This window comes from Alternaria alternata, assembly GCF_001642055.1.
Source record: "Alternaria alternata strain SRC1lrK2f unplaced genomic scaffold CC77scaffold_14, whole genome shotgun sequence".
Classification (NCBI taxonomy): domain Eukaryota; kingdom Fungi; phylum Ascomycota; class Dothideomycetes; order Pleosporales; family Pleosporaceae; genus Alternaria; species Alternaria alternata.
This window is the reverse complement of record NW_017306203.1, coordinates 810,381-835,273: the sequence shown is the minus strand read 5'-3', so window position 1 is coordinate 835,273 and position 24,893 is coordinate 810,381. Positions and strand designations below refer to the sequence as shown.

General features: G+C 51.7%; 12 protein-coding genes and 1 non-coding gene across 13 annotated transcripts; 6 read left to right on the top strand and 7 right to left on the bottom strand.

The window, feature by feature from the left end:
* Positions 1-433: 433 nt before the first annotated feature.
* Positions 434-4,702, bottom strand: CC77DRAFT_992490 (Rft-1-domain-containing protein; the record flags this gene model as incomplete). The annotated part of the gene is made up of 3 exons (XM_018536386.1): positions 2,966-4,702; positions 2,333-2,577; positions 434-2,158 (listed from the first exon to the last, which is right to left on the bottom strand). Exons 1-3 carry the CDS (start codon positions 4,566-4,568, stop codon positions 434-436), a joined length of 3,573 nt encoding a protein of 1,190 aa, XP_018384519.1. The 5' UTR covers positions 4,569-4,702.
* A 169-nt stretch (positions 4,703-4,871) lies between these two features.
* Positions 4,872-5,595, top strand: CC77DRAFT_938830 (acyl-CoA N-acyltransferase; the record flags this gene model as incomplete). Its single annotated transcript, XM_018534640.1, has 2 exons — positions 4,872-5,045; positions 5,098-5,595. 2 exons carry the CDS (start codon positions 4,872-4,874, stop codon positions 5,593-5,595), a joined length of 672 nt encoding a protein of 223 aa, XP_018384518.1.
* Positions 5,596-5,671: 76 nt separating this feature from the next.
* Positions 5,672-7,388, bottom strand: CC77DRAFT_1096303 (hypothetical protein; the record flags this gene model as incomplete). The annotated part of the gene is made up of 2 exons (XM_018529836.1): positions 5,672-7,072; positions 7,119-7,388. 2 exons carry the CDS (start codon positions 7,386-7,388, stop codon positions 5,672-5,674), a joined length of 1,671 nt encoding a protein of 556 aa, XP_018384517.1.
* Positions 7,389-7,700: 312 nt separating this feature from the next.
* CC77DRAFT_1021922 (hypothetical protein) lies at positions 7,701-8,859 on the bottom strand. The gene has a single exon (XM_018525360.1). The coding sequence runs from the start codon at positions 8,798-8,800 to the stop codon at positions 8,009-8,011; it is 792 nt and encodes a 263-aa protein (XP_018384516.1). The 5' UTR covers positions 8,801-8,859; the 3' UTR covers positions 7,701-8,008.
* A 152-nt stretch (positions 8,860-9,011) lies between these two features.
* On the top strand, positions 9,012-9,097 carry CC77DRAFT_t58. The gene has a single exon. It is a non-coding gene; the product is annotated as a tRNA-Tyr (tRNA).
* A 648-nt stretch (positions 9,098-9,745) lies between these two features.
* CC77DRAFT_1073278 (hypothetical protein) lies at positions 9,746-12,192 on the top strand (the record flags this gene model as incomplete). Its single annotated transcript, XM_018529179.1, has 3 exons — positions 9,746-9,790; positions 9,977-11,425; positions 11,472-12,192. The coding sequence occupies 3 exons, from the start codon at positions 9,746-9,748 to the stop codon at positions 11,961-11,963; spliced, it is 1,986 nt and encodes a 661-aa protein (XP_018384515.1). The 3' UTR covers positions 11,964-12,192.
* A 670-nt stretch (positions 12,193-12,862) lies between these two features.
* CC77DRAFT_1021919 (hypothetical protein) lies at positions 12,863-15,338 on the top strand. The gene has a single exon (XM_018525359.1). It carries the CDS (start codon positions 13,347-13,349, stop codon positions 15,159-15,161), a length of 1,815 nt encoding a protein of 604 aa, XP_018384514.1. The 5' UTR covers positions 12,863-13,346; the 3' UTR covers positions 15,162-15,338.
* Positions 15,339-16,046: 708 nt separating this feature from the next.
* CC77DRAFT_183768 (methionine adenosyltransferase) lies at positions 16,047-17,958 on the bottom strand. The gene is made up of 5 exons (XM_018530517.1): positions 17,656-17,958; positions 17,556-17,600; positions 17,481-17,485; positions 16,692-17,319; positions 16,047-16,639 (listed from the first exon to the last, which is right to left on the bottom strand). The coding sequence occupies exons 1-5, from the start codon at positions 17,680-17,682 to the stop codon at positions 16,181-16,183; spliced, it is 1,164 nt and encodes a 387-aa protein (XP_018384513.1). The 5' UTR covers positions 17,683-17,958; the 3' UTR covers positions 16,047-16,180.
* Positions 17,917-19,377, top strand: CC77DRAFT_992471 (hypothetical protein). The gene is made up of 3 exons (XM_018536385.1): positions 17,917-18,060; positions 18,110-18,119; positions 18,176-19,377. The coding sequence occupies exons 1-3, from the start codon at positions 18,034-18,036 to the stop codon at positions 19,018-19,020; spliced, it is 882 nt and encodes a 293-aa protein (XP_018384512.1). The 5' UTR covers positions 17,917-18,033; the 3' UTR covers positions 19,021-19,377.
* A 321-nt stretch (positions 19,378-19,698) lies between these two features.
* CC77DRAFT_938663 (yeats-domain-containing protein) lies at positions 19,699-20,631 on the bottom strand (the record flags this gene model as incomplete). Its single annotated transcript, XM_018534630.1, has 3 exons — positions 19,699-20,474; positions 20,524-20,548; positions 20,605-20,631. 3 exons carry the CDS (start codon positions 20,629-20,631, stop codon positions 19,699-19,701), a joined length of 828 nt encoding a protein of 275 aa, XP_018384511.1.
* Positions 20,420-21,359, bottom strand: CC77DRAFT_184545 (hypothetical protein). Its single transcript, XM_018530518.1, has 3 exons — positions 21,098-21,359; positions 20,599-21,023; positions 20,420-20,474 (listed from the first exon to the last, which is right to left on the bottom strand). The coding sequence occupies exons 1-2, from the start codon at positions 21,183-21,185 to the stop codon at positions 20,815-20,817; spliced, it is 297 nt and encodes a 98-aa protein (XP_018384510.1). The 5' UTR covers positions 21,186-21,359; the 3' UTR covers positions 20,420-20,474; positions 20,599-20,814.
* Positions 21,360-21,613: 254 nt separating this feature from the next.
* CC77DRAFT_939172 (NAD dependent epimerase/dehydratase family protein) lies at positions 21,614-22,701 on the top strand (the record flags this gene model as incomplete). The annotated part of the gene is made up of 4 exons (XM_018534663.1): positions 21,614-21,682; positions 21,745-21,815; positions 21,874-22,214; positions 22,277-22,701. The coding sequence occupies 4 exons, from the start codon at positions 21,614-21,616 to the stop codon at positions 22,699-22,701; spliced, it is 906 nt and encodes a 301-aa protein (XP_018384509.1).
* On the bottom strand, positions 22,605-24,764 carry CC77DRAFT_1021913 (Serine/threonine-protein kinase Rio1). Its single transcript, XM_018525358.1, has one exon. The coding sequence runs from the start codon at positions 24,733-24,735 to the stop codon at positions 23,101-23,103; it is 1,635 nt and encodes a 544-aa protein (XP_018384508.1). The 5' UTR covers positions 24,736-24,764; the 3' UTR covers positions 22,605-23,100.
* Positions 24,765-24,893: the final 129 nt, after the last annotated feature.

The following is a 24,893-nucleotide window of genomic DNA, read 5'->3' as shown; positions in this document are numbered from 1 at the left end:
CCCCACTACGCGTCCTGCAGAACTCACGATCCTTGGCGGAGTCTCCAAACGGTTTCCATGACTGTACGTGGCCCCTTGGTACTGGATTGCGTGCTGCACGTGGTCCCCGTCCGGTCATTACAGGATCCATTGCACCATATTTGCTGCTGGTCGGTGATGAGGCGGGGAGTCATCCAGCCCGCCGCAGGTCACGATGCCCCGTCGCTTCCGAGCCATGGCCATTGCACGACCAGTGAAGCCGTCATTATACACCGCCCACCGTGTCACGATGCTTCCCCGTGTCAGCTGCTGTGCCACTGGCGATTACAAAGGCCTGGATTTCACGATCTTCGCCACTGTGCTGAACAACTAAGGTTCTATTCTCGTGCGAAGCTAGAATCTAGACTATGCCATCACGACTCTGTCGGAGAGCCGAAAGCACAAAGGCTGCCCCTTAATCATCCTCACTGTATTCCTTGCCATTGATCGTCAAAAGCACTTTGTATCCGTGTCCTCCTATCCAGTTCTTCTTCTTTCCCGCCTTTTCCACCTTTCTCAGTGCTGCATTGAGCCCTTCGTCAAGTTCATCCGGTTCCTTACTAAACTTGAAGTCTACGCACAACTTCTCGTTTCCTTTCTTTGTCGTCGTCCATTGAGAAGTCAGTTCCACTCTCTTCTCCCGAACCACACCCGCAGGATATATGCTGGCCAAAACTGCAGCAACGCGACCAGTATACATGCACCACCATTGCAAGTGTTCTGGCACGAGTTGCAGCATTCGGCGGTAGAAGTCCTGCTCCGTAGGACTTATTGAACTGTAACCGCCATAGCGCTCGCAGAGAAAGATGGCAAGTATCGCGCGGTCTTCGTGACTCAAACCATGTGCGGCGGAAAACAATCCGGTGGTAGTGCTTCGAAGCGCAGATCCAGCTCGCAGATCCTTGACTTGAGCCATGTGTGCAAACATAGTATAGGCGAATGCTCTCGTCATACCGATGCTGAACAATTCTTGGTGCGACGGTGTTGGCATAGACATACTGGCTCTTTGCAAAACTTCCACAAACTCATGGCTCGACGGCTTGGCATACGATCTTGTGGCAGCCACTAAGGGCCAGTCCGACCAGTTTGCTGGGTCCATCTCCGCGAAATACATGCCTTCTCTTACACCTCCTTGACAGAAGTATACGTCCTTGATACTCGGTAGTGCTTTAGACAAGCAATTCACCAGGAAAGCTACTGCTGGAACCTGACTTGCTCTGCGAGCCGATACACGGAAGATTTCAGGAGTATCCTCTTTTTGAACGGCAGCTTGTATAGCCAGCGTATCATGGAATGCATCCTTGGTGGTACGGAACCCGTTAATGATAGGTATGGGATATGGTTGAATTGCATGCTCCGACATGAGTACGAAGCCCCAGCCACGAAAGCCACCACCAGACAGATAGAGTGAAAGGCCTTCGGGTGAATGTGAACGATCAAGCAGATGCTGTGGTATCTTTATGTCTTGAACTGCAGCTTTGAGGTCCATGAGAACTTGACTTTCGAACGTCTTGAAAGCATCGCTGTCGGGAGAGCCTGCTTCTTCAAGCCTCTTGATGAGGGCAGCAGCACCGTACGGGAGGCTTGCACTTCCTTTCTCGCACATTTCAATTTCATCGTAACCGACCCGACTAGACATCCAGTTGATCTGCGTAGAGCCTCCACCTAGGTCCATCATGAGCCCCGTTGGCCTATGATATGAGCTTGCTACACCGAACGCTCCGACCTGGCCTTCCATCTCTTTCGACAAAAGTTGAACGGTCCAGCCAGTAGCATCCTTGATCGTATTTTGAAAGTCCTCAGAATTGCTAGCTTTTCTGGTAGCTTCCGTAGCTACAATGCGAATCTGCTTCTCAGGTACGCCGAAGTCTTCACACGTCGCTTTGAAACGCAACAGAGATTTGACCACTTGCTTGATCGTAGCGTCTGGAATCGGCACGACTTGGCCATTTTCGTATTGAGCGTCATACAATGAAATAGCTGCCCGATCCAGATACACAGTCGGCAAAATTCTTTGTGTCCCTGGCGTTAGTTCGGTGATTGAGAAGCGGATGCCATTACTGCCCATGTCAACCAACCCATGGAGGTGTCTTGACTCGTCTGTCGTGACCATTTTGGTAGCGCAGGTTCCCCAGATTTGCTATTGGTGCTCCAGATGTCAGCCAAGAAGTAAGCGGAAGAGACGGTGCGAGCCGTAGAATTTCGATGGCGTGATTGATGGGGTTCCAGTTCGAGGCTTAGTTTCTCTTACCCCCAGGAAACTCGTAGCGGCGTTTTTGGTGTTCCCGCTTTATGCAAGAGTGATATTGATTACCCCCAGGTTTCGGAACGTAGTTTCTATTACCCCCAGATTACTTGAGAGGTTGTAGCGACAGTGTCCGGTGATGCGCAGTGTTTTCTGGGGTAAACTTCCTGTGTTCGTGGTGACGTAGCGGGGTGTCCCACTGCTTGCACGAAGGAAAACTTCGGCACTAGCAGCCCGACCAATCATATAAGGTGATGACCATGAACCTGGGAAGGAACCTTCAACGCCCGCGGCCGTGACGAAGGCGGAAGTGTCTGTGAAGGAATAGATCGCGAGATCGGTCCTGCTCTGTAGTCGCTAAGCAACGTGGTGGAAGGTATCGCTGCTGTAGTGATTCGCGAATCGCGGTCAGTTTGGGGGAAGGGAAACTTGGTAGATATCGAGCGAACGCCAAAAAGGCTGTTGTCAGCAACAAACCTGATTGAACCAATCACAACTGAAAGTACAGATACAACACGGAGGAGATGGGATTGACTACCTGTTGTGCATGGCAGAAGGGCGTACGGCTAGCTGGGAAGGGCTGAAAGCCTGTAGTAGGTATCATTCAAACTAAAAGCGAGTGTTGCCCTTCTATGAGCCCTACAAAGCACTCGACTCTTAGCATGTTCGTTCAATTCGGTTTCTTCGATTGCTGAGCAGAACGCGATGGCCGAAGCATACCATAGCAGTCAACAAGAAACTGCCGCTCGAAGAAAAGAACATGCAGAACGTAGATACCGGCCACTGCACCCATGCTAATTAGGTCTCCAAGGACGCCGAACCTTCCAACAAATCCAATCGCAGGTTTTGTTCGCATCAATGTAGGTATGATGGCAGCGGGTGCCACTGCGGTAAGGGATGGCAGCGTCTCAAGTACATTGAACTCGGAGCCGTTTCTCGAAAAGAACCTCCTGATGAACCAGGTATTCCAGACGATACGCAGACCCATGTTGACTGTATTTGCAAGCACCACACCGTTGCCTCCCATCTCAAGCTTCCCGATAAAGAACCATGCACTGCCTGCGAAGAGTGCAAAGAAGATGCCCATGGAAACGGACTGTGCATATAGCTCTTTGTTGGTGGCCACCGCGGCTACAAAAGCCTCAGTCACTCCGTTGATAGCGAGGAAAGGTATGTAGTAGCAGTACGTTGACAGCACCTTTGAAGCCGAGGTCGCAGACCACTTTTGCCCTGCGACGATGGAAAGGAGCACAGGAGCCAGTTCAGGTCCCAGTGTGACTGCAAACAAGGAGATGATTCCATAAAGACGAAGTATGGTACTCAAGACTCTAGAAGCTTGCGCAAGGTTGTCCTTTTGTTCGTTTAACTTCTTCGGATCTTTCTTCTCTGTTCCAGGCGACGATCCTACATTGGCGCATAGTTTTGCAAACATGTTCCTGCTACTTTCTTCGATGGGCTGGAAAAGCATGCGTGCGATCAAACCTCCATAGTTCGAGGCAAGCGCATAGGCGCCTTGATCTGCGAGAGATGCCAATGTTGTTATAAGAAGAGAGTCCCCCTGGGTGAGAACATACTTCAGAGCCGATTGCAGACTAAGAGACGCAGTCAGTCGCAAAAGAGGAGCCGAGAAGTAGTTTATCAAAGTCGGACTCTCCTGAGTTGATGGAACTCTTTCCGGGAACAGCGAAAAGCCATCGTTCTTCGCAACAGGCCACGTTTTGTACGAATACATGATGAGCAAAGCCAAGGCGTACGCCAACTGTCCGATGGCGAATGGCAAGACTCCGATGTCTAGACCAGCTCGACTAGCCAAGATCGCTGAGCCACATGTACCGATGCAGCGCAGCAAAGTAGCAGAGCTCTCAGCCGATGCTCGAACCTTGTAGAGCAGCTTCTGCTGTACAGCCGAAAATGCCGGCTCGCTGAGCAATTCCAAGAAGGTGGCCAGACAATACACAAGCAACGCTTCCACAAAGTACGGAACATGCGGCGTATCGGATCGCAGCCATAGTAGCGCGAGAAGATACGCCAGAGGCGTGCCGAACAGGACAGCCAAATATGAAAGGTTGACGACTGCCTGCGTTCCTTGTGCCTGACGTTGTAAAGCCACACGCAGACTCTCGCGCGCAAAATACAACACGGAGATGGAAAAGAGCTCAAGTTGAGCTGAGACGCCCAATAACTCTGGTGATAGGAACCTCAACAGAACCTGGTTGACGGCAAACGTCAGCGCCCGAGAAGCCACCTGCAGTAGGATGAGAAAGGTGGCTCCCTTCGCGGAAGCGGAAAGTATTGAATTCGACATGGTAAAGCCTGGGTCTGACCGGAAATGACGAGGAAGCTTTGGAAATGATGTAAATTAAGTTCAGGACGGCATCTTGATTGGTTGTGACGTTGTGGATGCGGTGTGTTTGAACAGCTGTGGTCGTGGAACGGGAGCTGTCGGTGTCTGAGAACGGTTAAGCGTGTTTGTTCTCCTGCGAGGTACAGCTCAGGCCTTGCTCCAGCTTGATGACACACGACACGACACGATGTGAGTCTTAATCAGCGCACAACACACGACTAACAATGGCTCGAATTTCAATTCTCATTCCGCACGCTGGAGACGATGGTGGTGGTTGACCCGAATTTGTTTGCGAGGACCGAACGGCTGCTGTTGCGACCGTTGCGCCTCGAAGATGCAGAGGATATATTGTTGATGCGGAAGCATCCGGAGGTTATGATGCATACTTCTATTCTCCCTTCGGATGATCTTGAGGGTGCGAAAGCATGGATACAAGGTGTAAGCATATCGTCCCGTCAATTACAATTGTACATATACTAACCATCAGCAGTGCCACCAGGTTGAAGGGAACTGGAACTTCGCAATCGTCCTCCTAGCGCCACACGAAGGCCCCGATGTCATCGGACTGATCGGAGCAGTCCGCGCCCCAGAGATCGGCTACATGTTCAATGCCTCGTACTGGGGCCATGGGTATGCTACCGAAGCGTTGCGCGCATTTATGCCATTGTTCTTTGAGCATTACTCGGGACGCGACTTGGCAAATTACATGCCGGAAGTCCTCGGACGAGCCGCACACAATGGAAATACAAAGGATGAGCATGTAGAAGGCGATGACAGGATCATCAGGAACAGGCTTGCGCCGAGATACGACTATGCAGAGGCACATACCGATACCGAGCTGGCATCTAGTCAGAATGTCTTGGAGAAAGTTGGTTTCAAGCTACACGAGAAGAGGGAGAATGACTTTGACAATCCTGTCCTGGGATTGCGGTCGACTTATATTTACAGGATGTACAGAACTGCTGCTGAAGCAAAGCTTCCTAGGTAGTCTCGCATAGGAGCAGAGTATCTAGATAAGCCAGCTTCGCGCATACCATCAGTTCTTCTGTAACATATATGTAGTATCACCAAGTCACTTTGGCCATTGAATGGTCGATCCCGTCTCCTGTTTCACCTCGGAAACGTTCTGCAAGCTCGCAAGCTGTGGCCTCTGATTCTTTGATACCCTTCCTTTTCTTGTTTCTCTCCATGTCACTATCACTTGATTCATCCTCGCAGGGCGTGGTCACTATACCACCCAACATCTTTCGCAGCCTTGGGTCATCTTCAAGTTCTGGACCAGCATCGCTATGTTCTTCTGCAGCGATGTCACAGTTGTCAGTCTGATGGGTGATGTGCTTGTCGGTGTGTACTTCTGTAAAGTAGTCAACAGCTGATGTGATCAGACTCGACACGGCTGACTGGGAGGATGAGACAGTAGAGGGCGGTGATACGGGGCCAGTGTATCTGTGTCGCCAAAGGGGTATCTTCCATTGAGATTGCTGGTGGCGTTCAAACTCTGGCGTGTCTGGTATATCGTCGAAATATTCCTGAGGAGCGATAAGGTCGCCTCGTCCGCAAGCCCTCATCATACCTTCCCCAGAAGACCCTGGACACCAACTTGCATTTGGTGTAACAGATGTACGATGTGTTTCAGGTATTTCAAAAGAGTAGTTGAGTGGGCTTCCTATGGACGGGTCTGAGCCGTGACGCTTTCCGTCTTGTGGACTTTCGACAGGTGTTGCCTCTTCCGTCTCGAATCCGATTCGCGGAGCCGACTGGGTATGCCGGAGACGATGTACTGAGGGTATACGTTGAACTGGCTGGGAACTGATGTCTTGACGCTCAGAGCGATTTTCATGCGTGCGTTCAAAGCGCAACTGCTTTTGCCTCTTTTTCTTCGAAGAAATTCGGGCTCGGTTCAGAAACATGGTGTTGTGCTTACGACGATAGTTCTTTGGCACTGCTGCCTGACATATGAGTCGTGAGAAGAACCCAGGCTCCGACGATGAGCTAGAGCTCTCTCTTGATAAGGAGCCTCGTGAGTCCTCGCGTACGACAATGGCTGGTGGTCCGTCTGTCCACCCGCTTGCCGCAAATTGTGGAACACAATCGCTGCTTTGCTTGCGTGATTTGCGTTTCTGACTGACATGCTGTGCTAACTTCTCTTCGTTCGATGGCCCAGCGTAAAGGTCGGGCCATGAATCCGTTTCAGAAGGTGGGCGGGCTTGATGACCCGCGGCTGGAGAGAAGCGGTAATGAGAATGAGATCGTAGAGCTGTAATGAATCTCGTCTCTTTGCGCTGCTGGAACAAAGGAATGTGATTTGCGCTCGAAGGGGGTAGGTGAGTATAGGAAGCTGCTAGTAATTGCAAAGCAATGACGCGGACGAGAGTTTCAAAAGCAGTCGTCTTGCTTGAAGAGGTAGCTGGCAGGAATTCGTGGTTTTCTAACTGTCGGAGTAGCTGGGTAGCAGTAGGAAGCGCCTGTGCATGTCAGGACAAAGACAAGTCGATTACACAAGTAGCTCACTCGACGAGGCTGCCGTGCTCTGGGCGTCCAGAATTCATCGCATTCTTGCGACTGCAGCCAATCCGCAATCTCTCTTATGATTCGTGCCTCAGCTTTCGCAGATGTGAATAATTCATTCGGGGTATCTTGCCGGTAATCCTCCTTGAGGCGGGTCACGTATCCACCGTTTTTGCCAAACAGCCAATGTAAGGAGAGAGACTGCGTGTCGGAAGTGTCCACAGGCTGTTCTGGAATTATGCGGATACTGAGCTTGCCTGGTGGTCGCTGCATCGGAAATAGGTAGAGGTGGATTGTGTGCAGAAAGTAAGAGACAAGGGAAGTCAAGTAAAATATCATAGGTTGATGTAAGAGACGATCGAGTGCATAGAGCCCGCGTCAGAAGGAATTGCCATGTGCGATCTGGAACAAAGATACCCCCAAACGTCTTCCTATGTGGTAGGCGCACTGGTGATGGCGTGGAAGGCTCATGCCATACATGGTGGCACCGTATACGAGGGAAAAACCGAACAGGTAAAGACATAACAAGCTTTACCCTGCAGCCTACATTATCTTCTAATAAGAAAACTTATTAAGATTAACAGTATTGTAGTCTTCTAGGCTTTTAATCTATATCTATATAGCTCTCTGTATGCTCTTGTGTAGTAGGAAGGAGTACTCTTAAAGAGGAAGTTTGTTTTTTCTCTTTGATACAGTGGTGGCGCAACTTCGTTACAGAGACTCCATCGTAACGCTCTCTCCTACCATGCTCTGCATTTTGTGTCGAAACATCTGCAGTCATCGGGCCTCGAATTTTCATGCTCCTGTCCATGTTCAAGGTTGCGCCACTACTCGTTCGTATGAAGGAGCATACAGTGGTCCTACTTCTTTTGGCCTCTGCTTTCCCATGCACCTCATGTGCCACCCATGGGCGAGTCATCATGTGTTTTCGACGTGCCAGAATCTGCACCAGCAGAGCCTATCACTGCCTTCTCCGCCACCAGATGCGAGCCTTCTGACGTTTTCGCGATTACCAAGCGCGACTTCTCCCCTCTCTTTGCTTTGGCTTCATTCAGCCTGACGAGAAAGCTCGAGGACGCGGATGAGCCCTGGTTACTTGTAGCAGTCTGAGTGTTCGCAGTGGTCGGGATGTTCCTCGCAGCGTTCTGGTCATCGCCTGGAGTATGCGTGACCTCAGTCGCCTGTTCTGCATCGCCAGCGTTGTCGACAAGATCATCGCGCGGTCGCAGACGTCCAACCTTTGCTACCAGCTTTGCGGATCCCAGAGCCAACAAGTCGACTGATGGCAGAGACCGCAGGACCTGTGATTGAGTCGAAGCGTTCGCATCTGGCTTCACGAAAAACATGTCGGTTCCGATGGTCGACGTCCAATGGCAACTTAGTAACTGGCCGTTATACATGATCAGTGGATTCGATGTGTGAAGGCCGACGACTTGGACTTCTCCCATGGTAGCCGTCTCTTGCACATCGTTATTGTTGTTGGCAGCGAATTCAGCTGGTTGACCTCGCGCTGCATTCAGCGCACGCAATCTGCTCTTGAGTAAAGTTGGGTGACCCGGTCTACCCTGCGAGACCATGGGAATTTGCGCAGAGGGGACATTGGACAAGTCGAGCGGGATATAAAAATCTTCTGTCTCATTGTCGTCGTACTCGTACTCCCATTCATCCTCTTCGGGTTTGGCCATGGTTAGCGGCTTTGTCGTGCGTTGGCGCAAGCTTGAAGGATTGCAAGGTCAGCAGTGGTGGGGCTACTTGACAGAAGCGTACGAATTGACAACGAATTTGCTTGAGCGCCTAGCCTCAGCATGTAGCAGCTCGCTAACTTAGATGAGATTATAAATATTATATTTGGTCATTCTTCCATCCAAACCAAGCACGGTTTCGTTACGAAACATTCTCCCCGTAGCTCAGTTGGTTTAGAGCGTCTGACTGTAATATCTGCTGTTATCAGAAGGTCCCTTGTTCGACTCATGGTGGGGAGACAGTTCTATCTTTTTTGGCCGTTGCAAGTTCTCTTTTGCCATAAGATGATGGTAGGATGGATATTATTGCGCTCAGCCTACCATGCTTGTTTTTTGTATAGCGCGATCAACCAACAAGGGCGTTGCTACTCAGACCTCGTTCCCATGCTTCCAATCTGGCCCTTGTCTGGGGACTTCCACAATCCAGATCCGTCATAGAGTGGCAGAAGCATGCAACAAGCCACAGCTAAGACCAGTCAACCCCTCCCCATAGTGTGGATAATGGGTGTGCAGCAGCCCGTGCCTGGAAGCCAAGTTGCGAGCCGCATGGCTGCCGAGGTCCCCGCTGCATCTCTAACTAGTGGTGACGACGTGCGCCCAGCCGGCAGCTATCAGACATGCATCAAACACCAAAGATACGCGCCACCTCAATTCCAGCTTCCATCGCGCATCTTCTTCCATTGTTACATTGTGCGTAAGCTCACATCGAACGCTTCACATCCTCCAAGTCTGGTTTTGGTATCAAATCGGCTGGCTACGGCCTTCTATCCGCATCAGTAAGTGTGCTTCCGCGCATGTCCGGCCAGATTATAGCACTTCAAGTCATCATGACCTTTCCGTCACCTCCGCGCCCTCCCCACTTTTGCATATGCCATTAGCTCAATTCACATGTTTGTGGACCTTGCGATGGCCTCCATGCTGCCGATCATGCCGGTTGTTACCTACACTTGCCATCACCGGCATCGCGTCGCATGGTCGATTGCAGGATCTCGAAGCCACACCTGCCACACCTGACATCTTTTTGTCAGCCATCCGGCAGTATCGGCTTCAGGTCGTTCCTACTCCGCTTCAAACGTTCCCTGCCTTGCCTGTTTGAGCCTTGGATGAAAAGCTAACCAGTCAGTGCCCATTGTCCCATACCTTCAACATGGCGGAGGGCAGGTCCCACTTCAGGCGGTCCTTCCGTCATCGCTTCCTTCGTCATCCATATCTTCAATAGATGTACCTGAGTACGCTCCGATAGCAATATATCCTCCGACCGAATCACCAAACGCTGCGCAGGACGCTTCCGAAACTCAGACCCTACCCACCATCGACATTCCTATAGCGCATTCTTCCCCATCAGAGCCAGCTGCGGAAGCTTCCACGTCTCTCGCTGGCCTCGACAACTCGTTGAACGAGGACGACGTTCAAATGAAGGGCAGGAAACCCGCCATCGCCGCTGCGGGCACCTTCTTTGGGTTGTTCTCGTTCTCGCAACTATACCAAAACGTTCTTTTTGAAAACTTGACCCCCTCGAGCGAACGCGCAGATGAGGCGGAATGGGTCGCATCGTCACGGTCCTGGGTAGACCGGAAGGCTTGTGGTTGGTTCGGTATGTGTGGCCTGTCGCACCTGAACAAGGCACAATGGACTACGCAGACATTCAAGGCCCACAGCCAGAAGACAACGGAGGACAGGGATGAAGTCAAGTTGAACTTGAATGACTTTTGGAACGATGCGCGGAACATCCCCGCTGATTACACGCCGGACGAGGCACTCGAGGTACCGCAATATGTTTTGGACCACGCGCCGCTCATTCATCTCTTCTCAGGAGAGGAGTACTGGCCAGGAGACATGGCAGAACACTTGATACACACCACACCACATCTGAATTACACGCCTCTGCAAGCATCTAGTGATCACCCGAACATCAGCAATCTTGGAGACCTTAACAAGTGGGGACGATTTGTATATCTCCAGAGCGATGACAATGTCGAGGACCGTCCGTCGTGGTTGGGTGCGGACTACAACATACCCAATGCGCCAAGTGATGGAAATGACGACGACGACGAAGACAATGATGGCGATTACCATAGCGGGCCTCCTGGACACCTTATAGAGGACAAGGATGGCAAAAAGTCTAGCTGGTGGCATGTAGGTGATGGCGATACTAGGGACCGAGGCGGTATCCGGCCAGACCCCACAGCCCCAGGACTTCCAGTCCCTTCGAACACAAATGAAGGCGATGAGCTTGTTGATGACAACGATGACAAGCATTGGAGATCAGAGCTGCGTTACAGTCGCCGCAGCTTCACTGGCAAGAAGGTTGTTGGTGGTAGAAGTGATGCGCCCGTCCCGTTGGTTGTAGTAGACAAGGGTGATGGTGTGGTTGACGCTTTCTGGTTCTTCTTCTACAGCTACAACCTTGGAAATGCTGTGTTCAACATCCGCTTCGGCAACCACGTCGGTGACTGGGAACACACAGTGGTCAGATTTCAGCATGGCGAGCCTAAGGCAGTGTTCTTCAGTGAGCATAGCTTTGGTGAAGCGTACACATGGGACGCTGTAGAGAAGAGTGGACAGAGGGTGAGTCTATTGTCCTAGCGCTATAATGCGAAACTAACATGCCTAGCCCATCGGCTTCTCTGCCACCGGTACCCACGCCATGTACGCGACAGCAGGTGTACATCCATACGTCCTACCCGGTGGCATTCTGCACGATGTGACTGACCGTGGTCCTCTCTGGGATCCCGTCATGAACATGTACTCGTACAAGTACGACTATCGATCTGACCGACTGGTTGCATCCAACCTTAACCCGCGCGCACCTACTTCGTGGTTCTATTTTGCTGGTCACTGGGGCGACAAGTTTTACCCACTTAGCGACCCTCGACAATACCGCTTTTTGGGCCAGTACCATTACGTTAACGGACCGCTAGGCCCCCGCTTCAAGAACCTAGGGCGACAAGAAATTTGTCAAGGCAACGGCGAGTGCGTGCTCAAGGGACGACCCGGAGAGAAATCACGCATCACGAAGAGGTGGACTGATGTCGGCGAAGGTGAGGAGATGAACGAGGAAGACGCGAAGCGCATCTTCGGTGCCGAGTATGATTCGGCGTCTTGAAGATGCGATTGACGAGAACATGACATTATCGATAGCGACGTTTTGTTGACACTCACTGTATAGCTGCACGGCGTTTTCTTGTATCTGTACCATACTTGGTTAGCGTCGTTTGGAGATACCTAAGTAGCACAGCATGCGCATATGTTTATTCATTCTACAGATCTTTTGCGCACATCAGTGGCGCTGTTCACAAAACAATTGAGTCTGACGTAGCCGTCGTGACTCAAGGGGCAACTCAACTCCATATCAAACTCTGCAAAGAGTTGTTCCTTGCCGTGCTTGGTATACATTCACCTGGACTCCTCGATTGGGTAAGTCAAGCGGGCAGCAACTCGCCGAATCGGGGCGATGATCGGAGAGGGCAAGATTCGGGGTATAGCTGTTTGTGACGCAACATTTTCGGATTTTCGGACTACGTTTTGTACATGACGATGCTTCACAAGGTTCTTCGGGATTCATGGCCACAGTCAGCTCGGCGGCTGCATCTGCATACGGAGCCGCACAGGGTCTGTTGGTGATGAGAATAGCATGCGGTTGCGCCTTGCTGCATGCAGTCTGACGGGCTTGTAGAGGTAGGGGTGAAGGGGTGCGACTCTATGAGCGCATACTATGCGTAATGGCGTGACCACTGACGAACTTCCCAGACGCGCATCATTTTCTAGCTGGTAAGTTGCCGTCGCTAGAAAATGTTTCAGGCCCTTCTTCGGTTTCGCAGAGTCAGGGCATACGTGTTATGGCGCAAGATAAGTCATCGTTGGCTCATCTCATCATCACTCAGAGCGTCTGTAGTAGGCGATTGGTGGGGGAGGTTGATGCGGCGGGGCTAAGCAGTCTATCTTATCAGGGAAGCTGCGAGCTGGCGTGCATGGGGGATGGTCCCTTCACCTGCATCTCCCTATTGTGTATGTAAACCTCAGCGCCCCAGCCTAGATTCAGCCTCTGACACATCTTCGCTGGATTATATTTCTGCTGCCTCTCCCAAATCTCCTGTTTCCTGCGTGTTTCAAACCCCCTTTAGATAAGGCTAATCACGTCCTGTGCTACCGGTCTTGCGACTGATCATCCGCCGCCTGCAGTAGACGGCTTGTTTCGTTTAGCGTGTCCCTAGCGACGTCTGTGTGGACATCATAGGTACAACTGCCCGCAGGCCATCCCCCTCACACCGCTAGGGTAGTGGTTAACGTCGCAACGAGGCATGAAGCCAACAAGACGATAAGGAACACACTGCTCCTACCGCGACGCGTTTATACTATCCTATTACCTCGCAACATACCCTATCAACATATCATCTGTGCCACGTCCTCGCGCCTTGCCTAAGAGGACTTGACTCCTCTATCGCCACTACTACAACCTACGTCGCTGCCCAACTTAGACTACTACGCCATGGCGGCCATACAGCAACATCGACCGCAGGCCGGCCGACAGGTCTCCTACAACGCACCAGAACCCACCACCGAGCCCGCGACGGCATTGTTACAGCCTGTACGAACCTTGGATCAGTCAGAAGAATGGGTCCTCTTCTCCCCGGGTGCGCCTTCTGCTACCACTCGCACACATACCACCTCGACCGACCGAACGCCACGGACAGCTGGCCTGTCACGCTTCAGCGAGTTTGGCTCACTCGAGACTGCTGCGCAGTCTGAACAAGATGAAGAAGGTGGCTCGTTTCTTGGGACAGAAGAGGAGCTAGACAGCTTAGACGACGGGCTACACGCCTTCCATGAGCCATCTGAATATGGCGCGCCGTTGAGCAGACTACAAAGCAGGCTGCAGGAGAGCGGTGATACTGTATTACCGACCCATGATGGATTGGGCGAGTTCAAGCCGGACGCAACTATGCAGGAACACATGTGGCAGTTTGAGCGACAGCGGCGACGAGCACCCAGACGACGTTCCAGCGTGCAGCGGCACCTTTCCGTCCTCGATGACCACGAGGAGACCAACACAGAGCAGGAGAAGCGACAGCGCATCGAGAGATGGCGACTTGAGCAAAGCAAAGCATTACTGGAAGAGATCGAGAAGGAGACAAGGCGGAGACGGCGAATGAGCATGGTCAGCAATGGAGCGAGTCGGGCTGATGCGCAAAAGGCGACAACGAGCACAAAACCACACACTGCGCAATCTGTGTCAGATGTGAGCGACTCGTCAGAGGAAGGCACTGAGAATCTCTCCTTCTGGCAACGGATCACGCGACGGGTCATCAGGGATCTTATAGGCCTGGATGAAGACACTCTTTCAGTCATCTTTGGAGAGGCCCTACCTGACGAGGCCGCAACACCCACACCAGGATCGCCCGCCATTGAGTTCTCAGCAGACAAGGCTCTACAAGACGCAGGCATCGACGCGTCCCGTTTTTCCGATGATACCTGGCAGACAAAGCTGCTCGAAAGAGTAGCCCAGGAACTGGGATCACTAGTCAATCAGCTTTCTGAGCATCCTGGAGCTTTCTCAACATACCAGCGAACACAACTAACACCAGAGTACGCGGGTCTTACACCAGTGATATCCAACACGACAGTCGTATCTGAGCCCCTGTCTTCGATACCGAGTTCACAACCTACCACAACCCCTTCGTCTGCTCAATTCGCACCTACTTTCCCTGCGCAAACCTCAAACACCTACAGCGAAGCATCACTATGGGGTATCGAAGAAGAGCCTACCGAAACCGATACTGAAGCCACGGCCTCCTCTCACATCCACAACCCTTCTGTTCCCACCACAACCATCGCCGATGACCTAGCCCGAGAGCGCGAGTACTGGGAACGCGAGATTGACGTAAAGATGATCTTCAACTTTCTCATGAAACGCTTCTCGTCTCGCCGCCCCAGCATCTCCTCTTCGCAACCTGTCCTTCCACCCCAACCCATCCGTACCGCTAGCGCCCCTTCTACAGCTACAAACGACAACAACCTTAGCTCCGCCCGCCGAGCAGCCATCATCCGCCAACACCACCCTTTGGTAAATCGGACGACGTCAGATAGTAGACTCCCCACGTCGTCCGCCTCTCACTCGAGGGAGTCGCGTCGCTTCGCTACTTACTACACACCTCCAGCCAGTGGCTTGAAGGACAAGACAAAGCTGAGGAGTAGCTCAAGCTGCGCTAGTCAGAGTACCAAGAAGAGCAAGAGGAGTAGCAACTCACAAAGGAATTACTGGGACCTTGGTGGTAGCGTAGGCAGTGGGAGTGTTGTCGGCTAGGTCGGCATACCTTGAAACTAGAGGGGAAGAAGAGACATGGTTGGACGATTCAACGGTCATCGTCATTTATCACTTTTTGGCATTAGAACGCACAGACGACATTACGCATAGCATGAGCATAGGTTATAGGAGTTGGATGGACTGGATACCGGCTTTGGATAAAGCCACGACAAGCGCATTTCTACTCTTTCACTTTTGGGCATCAAATCAGAATACCAATATTTAGATGTTTTTCATTACTTTCTTGTATGTATAAATATATTTACTACTCTTCCTACAGCATGTCTCTGGTCCCGTCCTCGACGCGATGTCTGCTGCGGATAGGCCGATTGTCGGAGTGGATCATGAGTCGTAAGGTCACATGCCTACTTGGCAAGATAACATGGGACTCTCGCTTTCGAAAGCAGTCCGAAACGGCTCATTTTGGGGTGCTCTGGTTTTGTACCGACGATATGCGGAAAAGGATAGCCAAGTATTACGAATTCACGCACCAAAGTCGCGTCATGATGCATTGTCCTTGTCCCGGACCCAGTGTTATCATGTAGCGCATAATCCCGCATCACGGCAGTTGGAATAATGACTTTGTTGCGTCGATGAAGCGTTCTTGACTGCGCTGAAGGTTTGATCCTCCAGTGTAGTCGAACTGGTTCTTGATTGATTTCTTCATTATCCTGCCGACCCCAGCCACCACCAATTCGCGCTTGTCGCGCGACACAACTCACGTACGTGTTGACAACGTACTGCGGCCCCATTGTTGAAGCTCTTTGTATCTACAGCCTGCCCTAGGCTGTCTCTATATGAAAAGGAAATCTGCAAATGAAACTTTTGGAAGATACAGAACGGGCTGGTATCATGGGGTATAAAAATGCCCTTGGACGCCGTTGAAACACTTGTTGAAAAGGCTCTTTACCCGCCTCCCAAAGATATGCAAATCTTTCTCATTCGCGATCCATGTCGTCGTTAAATCTTGATGTGCGATGAAGTTGATTCATGCGCACTGTATGCAAAAGGCATTAAAATTAGAGCTTGAGCTCCTTGGGCTTCTCCCAGGTGAACTCCTGGTTAGTGAAGTGACCGTTCTTAGCGGTCTGGAAGTAGATGGGGTTGATGAGGTTAAGCTCCTTGACAATGACACCGGGGCGAAGGTCGAAGTTGTTCTTGACAATCTCGACGAGCTCGTCCGAGGACTTGTCGGAGGTACCGTATGTCTCAACGAAGAGAGAGAGGGGCTCGGCGACACCGATGGCGTATGACAGCTGCACGAGTGCGCGGCGGGCCAGCTTGGCGTTCACGAGTGACTTGGCGATCCAGCGCGCAAGGTAGGCAGCGGAACGGTCGACCTTGGAGTAGTCCTTTCCGGAGAAAGCACCACCACCGTGGGCACCCCAACCACCGTAGGTGTCAACGATGATCTTACGTCCAGTAAGACCGGCGTCACCCTGGGGACCACCGATGATGAAAAGACCGGAGGGTTGGATCTAGTATCTGTCAGTATACAGTCGAATTACGTGGTGTTTGTGAGGAACCTACGTGGTAGACGGTCTTGTCATCAAGCATCTTCTCGGGGATGACCTGCTTGATGATCTTCTCCTTGATCTCCTCGCGGAGCTTCTCGGTAGTGATGTCCTCGCTGTGCTGGGCAGAGACGACGACGGTGTCAACACGGAGAGGGACGACGGCACCGCCATCGTGGGCGTACTCGACAGTGACCTGAGTCTTGGTGTCGGGTCGCAGCCATGGCAGAGTACCATCCTTGCGGGCCTTGGTCATGGCCGAGTTCAGCTTGTGGGAGAGGAGGACGGTCAGAGGAAGGAGCTCGGGGGTCTCGTCGGTGGCATATCCGAACATGATACCCTGGTCACCAGCACCGAGCTTCTCGAGAGCCTCCTCGTAGTGGAGACCCTGAGCAATGTCGGGCGATTGCTGCTCAATAGCAACGAGGACGTTGCATGTCTTGTAGTCGAAGCCCTTCTCAGAGGAGTCGTAACCGATGTCCTTGATGGCACCACGAATGATCTTCTGGTAGTCGAGGTGGGCCTTGGTGGTAATCTCACCGAAGACCATGATCATACCGGTCTTGGCTGCGGTCTCGCAAGCGACCTTGGAGAGGGGGTCCTCCTTGAGGCAGGCATCGAGGATGGCGTCCGAGACTTGATCGCTGGAATACAGTCAGCGTCCGTGTTCAGCGGTGGAGAAAGTCGTGGTTTCAGGAAGTGGGGAACGCCGTCTATCACATTACGCCGAACGTATACGTGTCTTATCGCTCTGAATAAGACGACCTCCGAAAGCAATTGAGAAAGAGAACAAGAAGATACGAACCAGATCTTATCCTACAGGTGTGGAGATGCGAAGTCAGTGTGTGTCTCACACGCATTTCGTACAGTCATAACTCACCGGGTGACCCTCGCCAACCGACTCTGAGGTGAAGAGGAAGGTGCTCTGGATTTTGTGTTAGACTGATGCAATTCATCCTGGAGGGGTACATTAGACATACCTTGCCGTTTCCGTTAGGGACAGTCATTTTGGCGGTTGATTTCGAAGAGAAGTAGTTTACGACTTTCGACGGCGTTCTTATAGACGGAAGAATAGGTTGGTGAGGAAAGGAGGGGTCGACTTGGGGGAGTGGATGATTTATGCACGTCGCAGATTTGGCGTCGTTCAAATTGCCGAACCCTTCGAAAAAAGCTAAAATCACGCTATTCAAACCCAGGTACCTCCACGGTTGTTAGGCCCTATCAGCCCAGTCAAACCAATCAAACGGCCTCCCCACATCCCACGGACTCCCCCCCATCTCACCGCCTCGGGCAGAACCCTTCGCTGAATTTGTGTAGCCGAATGACGCGCCGCATCATCTGAGAAACCATCCGCGAACATGTCTAAATATGGAACCCTGGTTATGGTATGTTAATCGCTCTTTCACGGGTGTCATCGCAGACTAACAAGATTAGGGGCCAGCTGGTAAGAAATGTCCTTCTACGAATTATTCGCGAGACATACATTGACGTACCTTTAAGGCGCTGGCAAGTCGACCTTCTGTACAGCCCTCATCCAGCACCTCCAGAACAGCAAACGTCCATGCTTCTACGTGAACCTGGATCCCGCCGCCGAAGAATTCGCATTCGAGCCCGATCTAGATATCAAGGACCTGATTAGTCTAGAAGATGTCATGGAAGAGATGAGCTTGGGGCCCAACGGCGGCCTGATATACTGCTTTGAGTTCCTCATGGAGAACCTCGACTGGCTGACGGACCCGCTTGAGGAGGTTACTGAGGAGTACCTCATCGTGTTCGACATGCCAGGCCAGATCGAGTTGTACACCCACGTACCGATATTACCAAACCTGGTGAAGCATCTCATGACGGGTTCACTCAACATACGCATGTGCGCTGCCTACCTCCTCGAAGCGACCTTTGTCATCGATCGACCCAAGTTCTTCTCTGGCACACTCTCCGCCATGAGCGCCATGATGATGCTGGAGATGCCGCACATCAACATACTGAGCAAGATGGACCTGGTGAAGGGACAGATAGCGAAGCGCGACCTCAAACGATTCGTTGATGTCGATGCAGATTTGATCGAGGATGATCCGGCGCGCAAGAAGACAACAACCGAGGAAGAGAGGAAATACAGAGACCCAGCGTCGACCGAGAGCCTGATGAGCGGATCATCTTTCCATAAGCTGAACAAGGCTGTTGCCGAGCTTATTGATGGGTTCAGCATGGTCTCTTTTCTCAAGCTGGATGTCCAGGACGAGGACAGTCTGGGTGCTGTGCTAAGCTATATCGACGACGCTATCCAGTTCCACGAATCGCAGGAGCCCAAGGAGCCGAAAGACATGGAAGTAGAAGCCGACATGTGAGGAACTATAGGAGTGACTGTGTTTGCATTGAAGGTGTTTTGGCTATGGAAGGCATATTTGGCATTTGTGGGCGTTCACGACTTTGGAAATATCGGGAATTACTTGGATGGGTCACGGACGACACGAGCAGAGATACGATACCCAATACACTCATACATATGACACATCACATCCATCTGTCATGCCACAGGGTACCAATCGGAAAAGGTCCAAGTCTAGAATTCTTTTTTCGTACTCGTATCTCTTCGGAGAAAGAGACTTGCTTATGAGCGTGTTACGAACTATACAATGTCGTGTTTCCACGGCCGCTTCAATGTACCGTACAGGTGGTAAGCCGACATAAAGCCTGAAGCTCGGAATTTGACTCTCATCTATGCATTTATATCCGAGTTATGACCTGACTTGGACCACCAGATAGCTGTTCCACATTCTTCTTGGTCATTGTCCGGCAACTCGAGTTTTGTTCGGAGCCGCACGGCGTTTTCGCCCGAGAAGGGTGACTGAAGGACGCCACCCATGGTCTTGTTCTGCAGCTCACAGGCGTATGTCGTTGCGCATGAGTGCAGTTATCGAACACGCTCCCTTGTACCACGTCAGTTGTTCAATGCCAACTGAGATGTAGCATCCATGGTATTCATGGCTCAGGATATCAACATCTTGAGCTTGTGCCACATATCCTCACCTGCGCCGGCTCCTGTCTCCACTAGCCTGCTGCGCTGCCTGCTGAGCAGCCTCGTGCCCCAGCTCACTGCGTAATGCTTTAAGCTTAGCTTCTACCTCTTCCTTCTTCTTGGCCTCTTTGTCCAATTGCTTCTCTACGTCCTCCATCTTTTGCTTGAAGAAATCTTGTAGTGCCTGCTCTTGTTCCTGACTGAAGGGAACTTCATCGCCTCCCTTCTCTGGCAGCTGAGCGCTCCGCTCGCCATTGGGCAGGCCGCGCCTAAGTCTTCCGTTTGCGCCCAGCGATGCCTTCTTCGAGCCGCCCTTACCGGCAGGTATGAGGTAGTTCCACTGGTCTTCCGATGTGAGGGCGTCGAAGAGGGCTTCGGTGGGCTCGTTGAACTGCACAACTTCGAGGAATTCGGAGCGCACACAGCCTGACCGTTCCTGCTCTGCTTGCATTTTGTCGTCACCATACTTTTCCAGCTGCAAGAAATGTTGTCGGTATTGCGCCTTCTCGCCTGAGATGGGCTGGAAGTGCAGTCTTATATCGATGTTGAAGCCTCCCCATCCTGTCTCGGTCACCTCAAACGGCGGCTTCTCGACCATGCGCAACGGGTTTTCGTATGTGTTGAAAATCTTAAATGAGACTTTGTTGAGCCATGCTCTGATATCGGGATCGCCGTCGGGTACTCGCACGTATACGGTCCAGCGCTTGGTGTGGTCGTCTGGCACGCCCTTGGGGCGGTCGGGGTGGCCTACTGGGGGCAACTGCCAGGCTTCGGAACCGATTACTGCGTAAATGAGTATATGTCTAGGCACATGAGTAGCGTCATGTCTTACTGAGGTTCCGGCTGATGCGCTTGTTCTGCCCATCATCAGTATGCGCGTACAGCTATATCAAAGCGGTCGACTTGCCTTGACGCGCTTGTTGGAGGCTGGCGCAGGCATTTTGGCGCAGTCGCGTGAATGTATAGCCAACAGGCGCGATGTTATGCTATTCACAAAGAGAATATGCAAAGTGATTCGTGCAAGTGGTGGTGTCGTGTATTTTGTCAAAGGTCAAACTACAACTCGCGCTGGTATGCAGGAACGGAAGCTAACAGCTGATCCTTGTCAGCCCCAGGCTCCACCTTATTTGCCCTGTCCGGTATCACCTCCCTTCGCGTCTCTTGTCCTCTCGTTGTACAACTTGTCTTGCTTCCCAGCATTCGGCTTGCCTTCGATCCTGTCCAACGAGTCTTCAATCAAGCCGATATGGCCACGTAGTGTTCCTTCAATCTCGTCCATGCGCGCCTCCTGTTCCTCTTCCATGCGGTCCAGTTTCTTCTCCACCCGAGAGCCTGTAGCATCCAGATGTTAGAATTGATAGATGACGACTTCATGATAGAAGGAAACATGAAAGATGGCGTGATACCTAGATAAGTCGCAACGCCGGCTACTACGGTGAGGTTTGTGCCGACCAGAACGAGGTCGTTCTTGAAAAGGTTCCGGATTGCCTGCATAGTTCGATTGGCGGAGCTTGCTGTTGTCTAGAGAGATGTAAGATGCAATACAGCAGACACAATATCGAATCGCATCTGGCCCTTTGAGGACGGTTACTCGACACTAATATAAAGCATCATGACGACATCGACTTTCTTCTGATAGGTAGAATTTTGAGCGCGATTCGCATTACAACGCCAAAATGCCTTTAGCTGGTTCACATTGTATGATACACAGATATATCTCATTGACAACACATGTTTGGTTATGAAGCGGCCCTGTATACAAGAAGCGGAAGTCTATAGCTCCTCCGCACAGATCCCTGCCTCGATCTTACGCGACGCGCGCGATGTGGAGTGACATCAGCACTCGGAGCTTCCCATCACTTTCCTACTAAACAATTGTGTGACTCCAATTGCTCACCCACCAACCATCAGATAGCACAACAATGGCCTCGACAACAGCCCAGGCTGCAAAGAAGAAACTCGTCGTATGCGGCGGCAATGGCTTCTTGGGTGTGTAACTCAGAAAAACTCCCAGATGATTGGAGTAACAGCTCCATGCCAGCACATCAGTTAGCTAACATGGCACACAGGTAGCCGGATATGTAGAGCCGCAGCACATAGGGGCTGGAGCGTGACCTCAATCTCGTAGGCCTATTCTTTCCCTCTTTCGACTCATCCCGAGCCTTTATTGACAAGATCCCAGGCGTTCAGGCACTCCACATTGGTCCTCCGTCTCTTCATCACAAACACCACCGGACTGGTCAGACAAGGTGTCATGGCAAAAAGGCGACATCCTCGACCCTGAATCGTATACCAAACACCTTGAAGGCGCAGATGCGGTGATACACAGCATGGGTATATTACTGGAAGCAGATTACAAAGGCGTTGTCAGCGGACGGGAGAGTCCCATCAAGGGTCTGCAACGGGCATTTAGCAAGACCAAGGCTGGAACCCAAAACCCGCTGACACGGAAGGAAGGGGAGAAGTTGCAGCCGCAGGAGAGTGATGGACAACTCACATACGAAATTATGAATCGCGACACTGGTATGTTGCATTTTCTCAAAGTCCCTTATCAGTACATACAACTAACCATGCTGCGCAAACAGCCGTATCCCTAGCCAAAGAAGCCTCCACACGCAAAGTTCCGACCTACCTCTACATCTCCGCTGCAGCAGGCACACCCATCCTCCCAGCACGCTATATCACGACGAAACGCGAGGCTGAATCTCTCATCGCCTCCACCTTCCCTACCATGCGATCCATCTTCATTCGCGCGCCATTCATGTACGACAGCAGCCGCACATTCACTCTCCCCATTGCGGCAGCGGGCGGCGTAGCAGCCATGATTAACAGTGCAGTCGGAGGACGGTTGACGTGGCTAATGGGAGCAGGAGGCATCAAGCCTTTGAAAGCGGATTTGGTGGGTGAGGCGGTCGTGGAAGCACTGGAAGATGAGGAGGTCAGAGGGCCGGTCGAGGTACCAGAGATTGAGAAGCTGGGCACGAGAGCGTGGAGGAAGAACATGCTATGAAGTTAAACAAGACACTTCGCCAAATGGCGGAACAATTTTTGATTCTACCACTTTAAAAGCGGCAATCGCATCTATCTACCGTACCGGAGCAAAGTCCCAGTACTTGTGGTCTACACAGGCGTGCTACAACGAAGCTCTCTTTCTGAGCCAAGCTCAGAGGCTTATAGAACACACCGTAGTGTGTACCGCTACGGTAGTTTGTAATCCAAGATACGACTTGGAAAGAAAGGACTCGAAGCTTTCTGAATGACGACCACAATACTGCGGTGACCTGAGTTTGGCTGGGCTTCTCCTCTTCATGCTTCTCCCACCATCGCATGCGAGCAAGCGCATATACTTGCGCGCTGTAGGTGTTCCCTGCAATCGCTGAAAGACTCAAAGGTCGGTTGATATCCAAGCTCACTTCTTACGGCCACCGCCTTGACTGGTCAGTTTCTTCTTCATGTGTTTCGGCATCTTCTCCTTCCTCTTCTCCCGCTTCTCTTCCTTAACGGCCTTCTTGTGTGCGACCTTCTCGTCATGATCCACGTGTTTCTTTCCACGACTTGGGCCCTTTTCGAAGATACTTTGATCAACCTCAGACGAGCTACCATCATCCGAGCCATCGTCTGAATCCTCGCCTTCAGATTCGTTGTTAACGACTCTGTCAGCAAGGAGGGCTTGGTATGGAAGGTCGGAGCCAGCACCAGCATTGACAAGCTCAGCATCGCGTTCAATATCGTAGACTTGTTCGAGTGTCTGTGGGATATATTGGTTGCGGAAGACATCGTCGTCTTCCTCTTCCTTCTTCCTTTCCTCCTCGGTCAACGGCTTCTTGTTCAACAAGCTACGGATGCTGTCTTCCATCTGTGGTTGCTCTTGAACAGTCTTGGCACCTGATTCACTTGTGATGTAGGCATAAGCCTTGCGCTCACTAAGCGTTTCAACATTGCGTGAGCGGAAGAAATCAGATACGTTCTTGATATCCATACGCAAAAACTCGAGAGAGCGGGGATGGTCGTGTTCGACGGCTTGCGAGACATCGATGATCCATTGCTTGCCTTCGTGGTACAGGACGTTGTATTCGCTCAAGTCGGCATGGACGAGGCGACATGTCTGGTACATTATGCGCATGTAGGCCAGCATCTCGAGATAGAGACTGGTCCATTTTGCGTCTTCTTCCTCTGCTGTAAGACCCTCGAAGCGCACATCCTTTAGACGAGGCGCGGCCTTGCCCTTGCGGTCGCCCACAAAGCCCATGACAAGAACGTGGTTTCGCAGCGCATGAGCCATTGGTGACGGGATACCTGCATCGTGTATTCTGGCCAGATTCCTGCGCTCCTTGTCTGCCCACATCCGTACCATGGCACGGTTGTTGCTCTTGTTGTATCCCTGTCTGAAGCGGAACTCGCCTTCGACGTACTTGGCGCGGTCCTTGAAGACAAGGATGGACGTTTTGTATACCTTGACGGCGCGGTGGATGGACTCGGCATCATCATCCGTAGCTTCTACCATAGCATGGTAGACATTGGCTTCTTTTCCTGTGGAGATGACACCGTGAATCTCTGAGATTGCGCCGCGGTTTATGAGCTGGAGCAGGATCATCTGAGTCCTTCGGTCCAACACTTGTTCAGTTGTCGCGCGGTCTGCCTTGTCTTTGTTCCTTGCGTTGCCCCCCGACGCGCCCGTCATGTTCCCCGTGAGGCGAATCTTGCCGGCATGCTTTGATAGCGATGCGACTTGATCATCGATGGAGGCATTTGTGTTGGCTGAAGGCTTCTGTGGGTTCGACTTGGGCTTGTGATCGTCTGGTATGTTCGTATCGTTGAGCTTTCGCTGGCGGTTGTATGCTTTGGTAAAGTCGTGGTGGTCGCCCGATATCAGTTCAGGCACTATTTCATCGTCGTCATCAAATAAGTCGTCAATTTCGTTATCCTCATCGTTGGTTGTTGTCTCTGCCGGTGCAGATTCTTCGACTTGATCGACTTGGTTCGCTTGCTCGACTTGTTCGGGCTGTTGCGTTGGCAGCTCAACTCCTCCGTCGGTGGTGGCCATGGTTGGTTGTGTGGTATATTCTTTCGACGCAAAAAAAAAAGTTAGGCAGGGTCTCGTCATGTGAATGATTCACGAATTTGCCCCACGAAGCCCACGAAGCCCCGCGGTTCTGCCCAAGGCGGTGAACTCCATCGAAAGACTAGCCGGTCTCGACGCGC

What these genes read in the sequence shown, in the direction of transcription:
- CC77DRAFT_992471 (XM_018536385.1), top strand. Translation starts at nt 18,034, where the DNA reads ATGTCTAAATATGGAACCCTGGTTATG.
- CC77DRAFT_1021913 (XM_018525358.1), bottom strand. Translation starts at nt 24,735, where the DNA reads ATGGCCACCACCGACGGAGGAGTTGAGCTGCCAACGCAACAGCCCGAA.
- CC77DRAFT_184545 (XM_018530518.1), bottom strand. Translation starts at nt 21,185, where the DNA reads ATGCAGGCAATCCGGAACCTTTTCAAGAACGACCTCGTTCTGGTCGGC. An exon ending in CGGCGTTGCGACTTATCTAG is followed by an intron (nt 21,024 to 21,097) that starts GTATCACGCCAT and finishes TGGATGCTACAG; the next exon opens with GCTCTCGGGTGGAGAAGAAA.
- CC77DRAFT_1021919 (XM_018525359.1), top strand. Translation starts at nt 13,347, where the DNA reads ATGGCGGCCATACAGCAACATCGACCGCAGGCCGGCCGACAGGTCTCC.
- CC77DRAFT_183768 (XM_018530517.1), bottom strand. Translation starts at nt 17,682, where the DNA reads ATGACTGTCCCTAACGGAAACGGCAAG. An exon ending in TCCCTAACGGAAACGGCAAG is followed by an intron (nt 17,601 to 17,655) that starts GTATGTCTAATG and finishes CACAAAATCCAG; the next exon opens with AGCACCTTCCTCTTCACCTC. An exon ending in ATGACAAGACCGTCTACCAC is followed by an intron (nt 16,640 to 16,691) that starts GTAGGTTCCTCA and finishes GACAGATACTAG; the next exon opens with ATCCAACCCTCCGGTCTTTT.
- CC77DRAFT_1021922 (XM_018525360.1), bottom strand. Translation starts at nt 8,800, where the DNA reads ATGGCCAAACCCGAAGAGGATGAATGGGAGTACGAGTACGACGACAAT.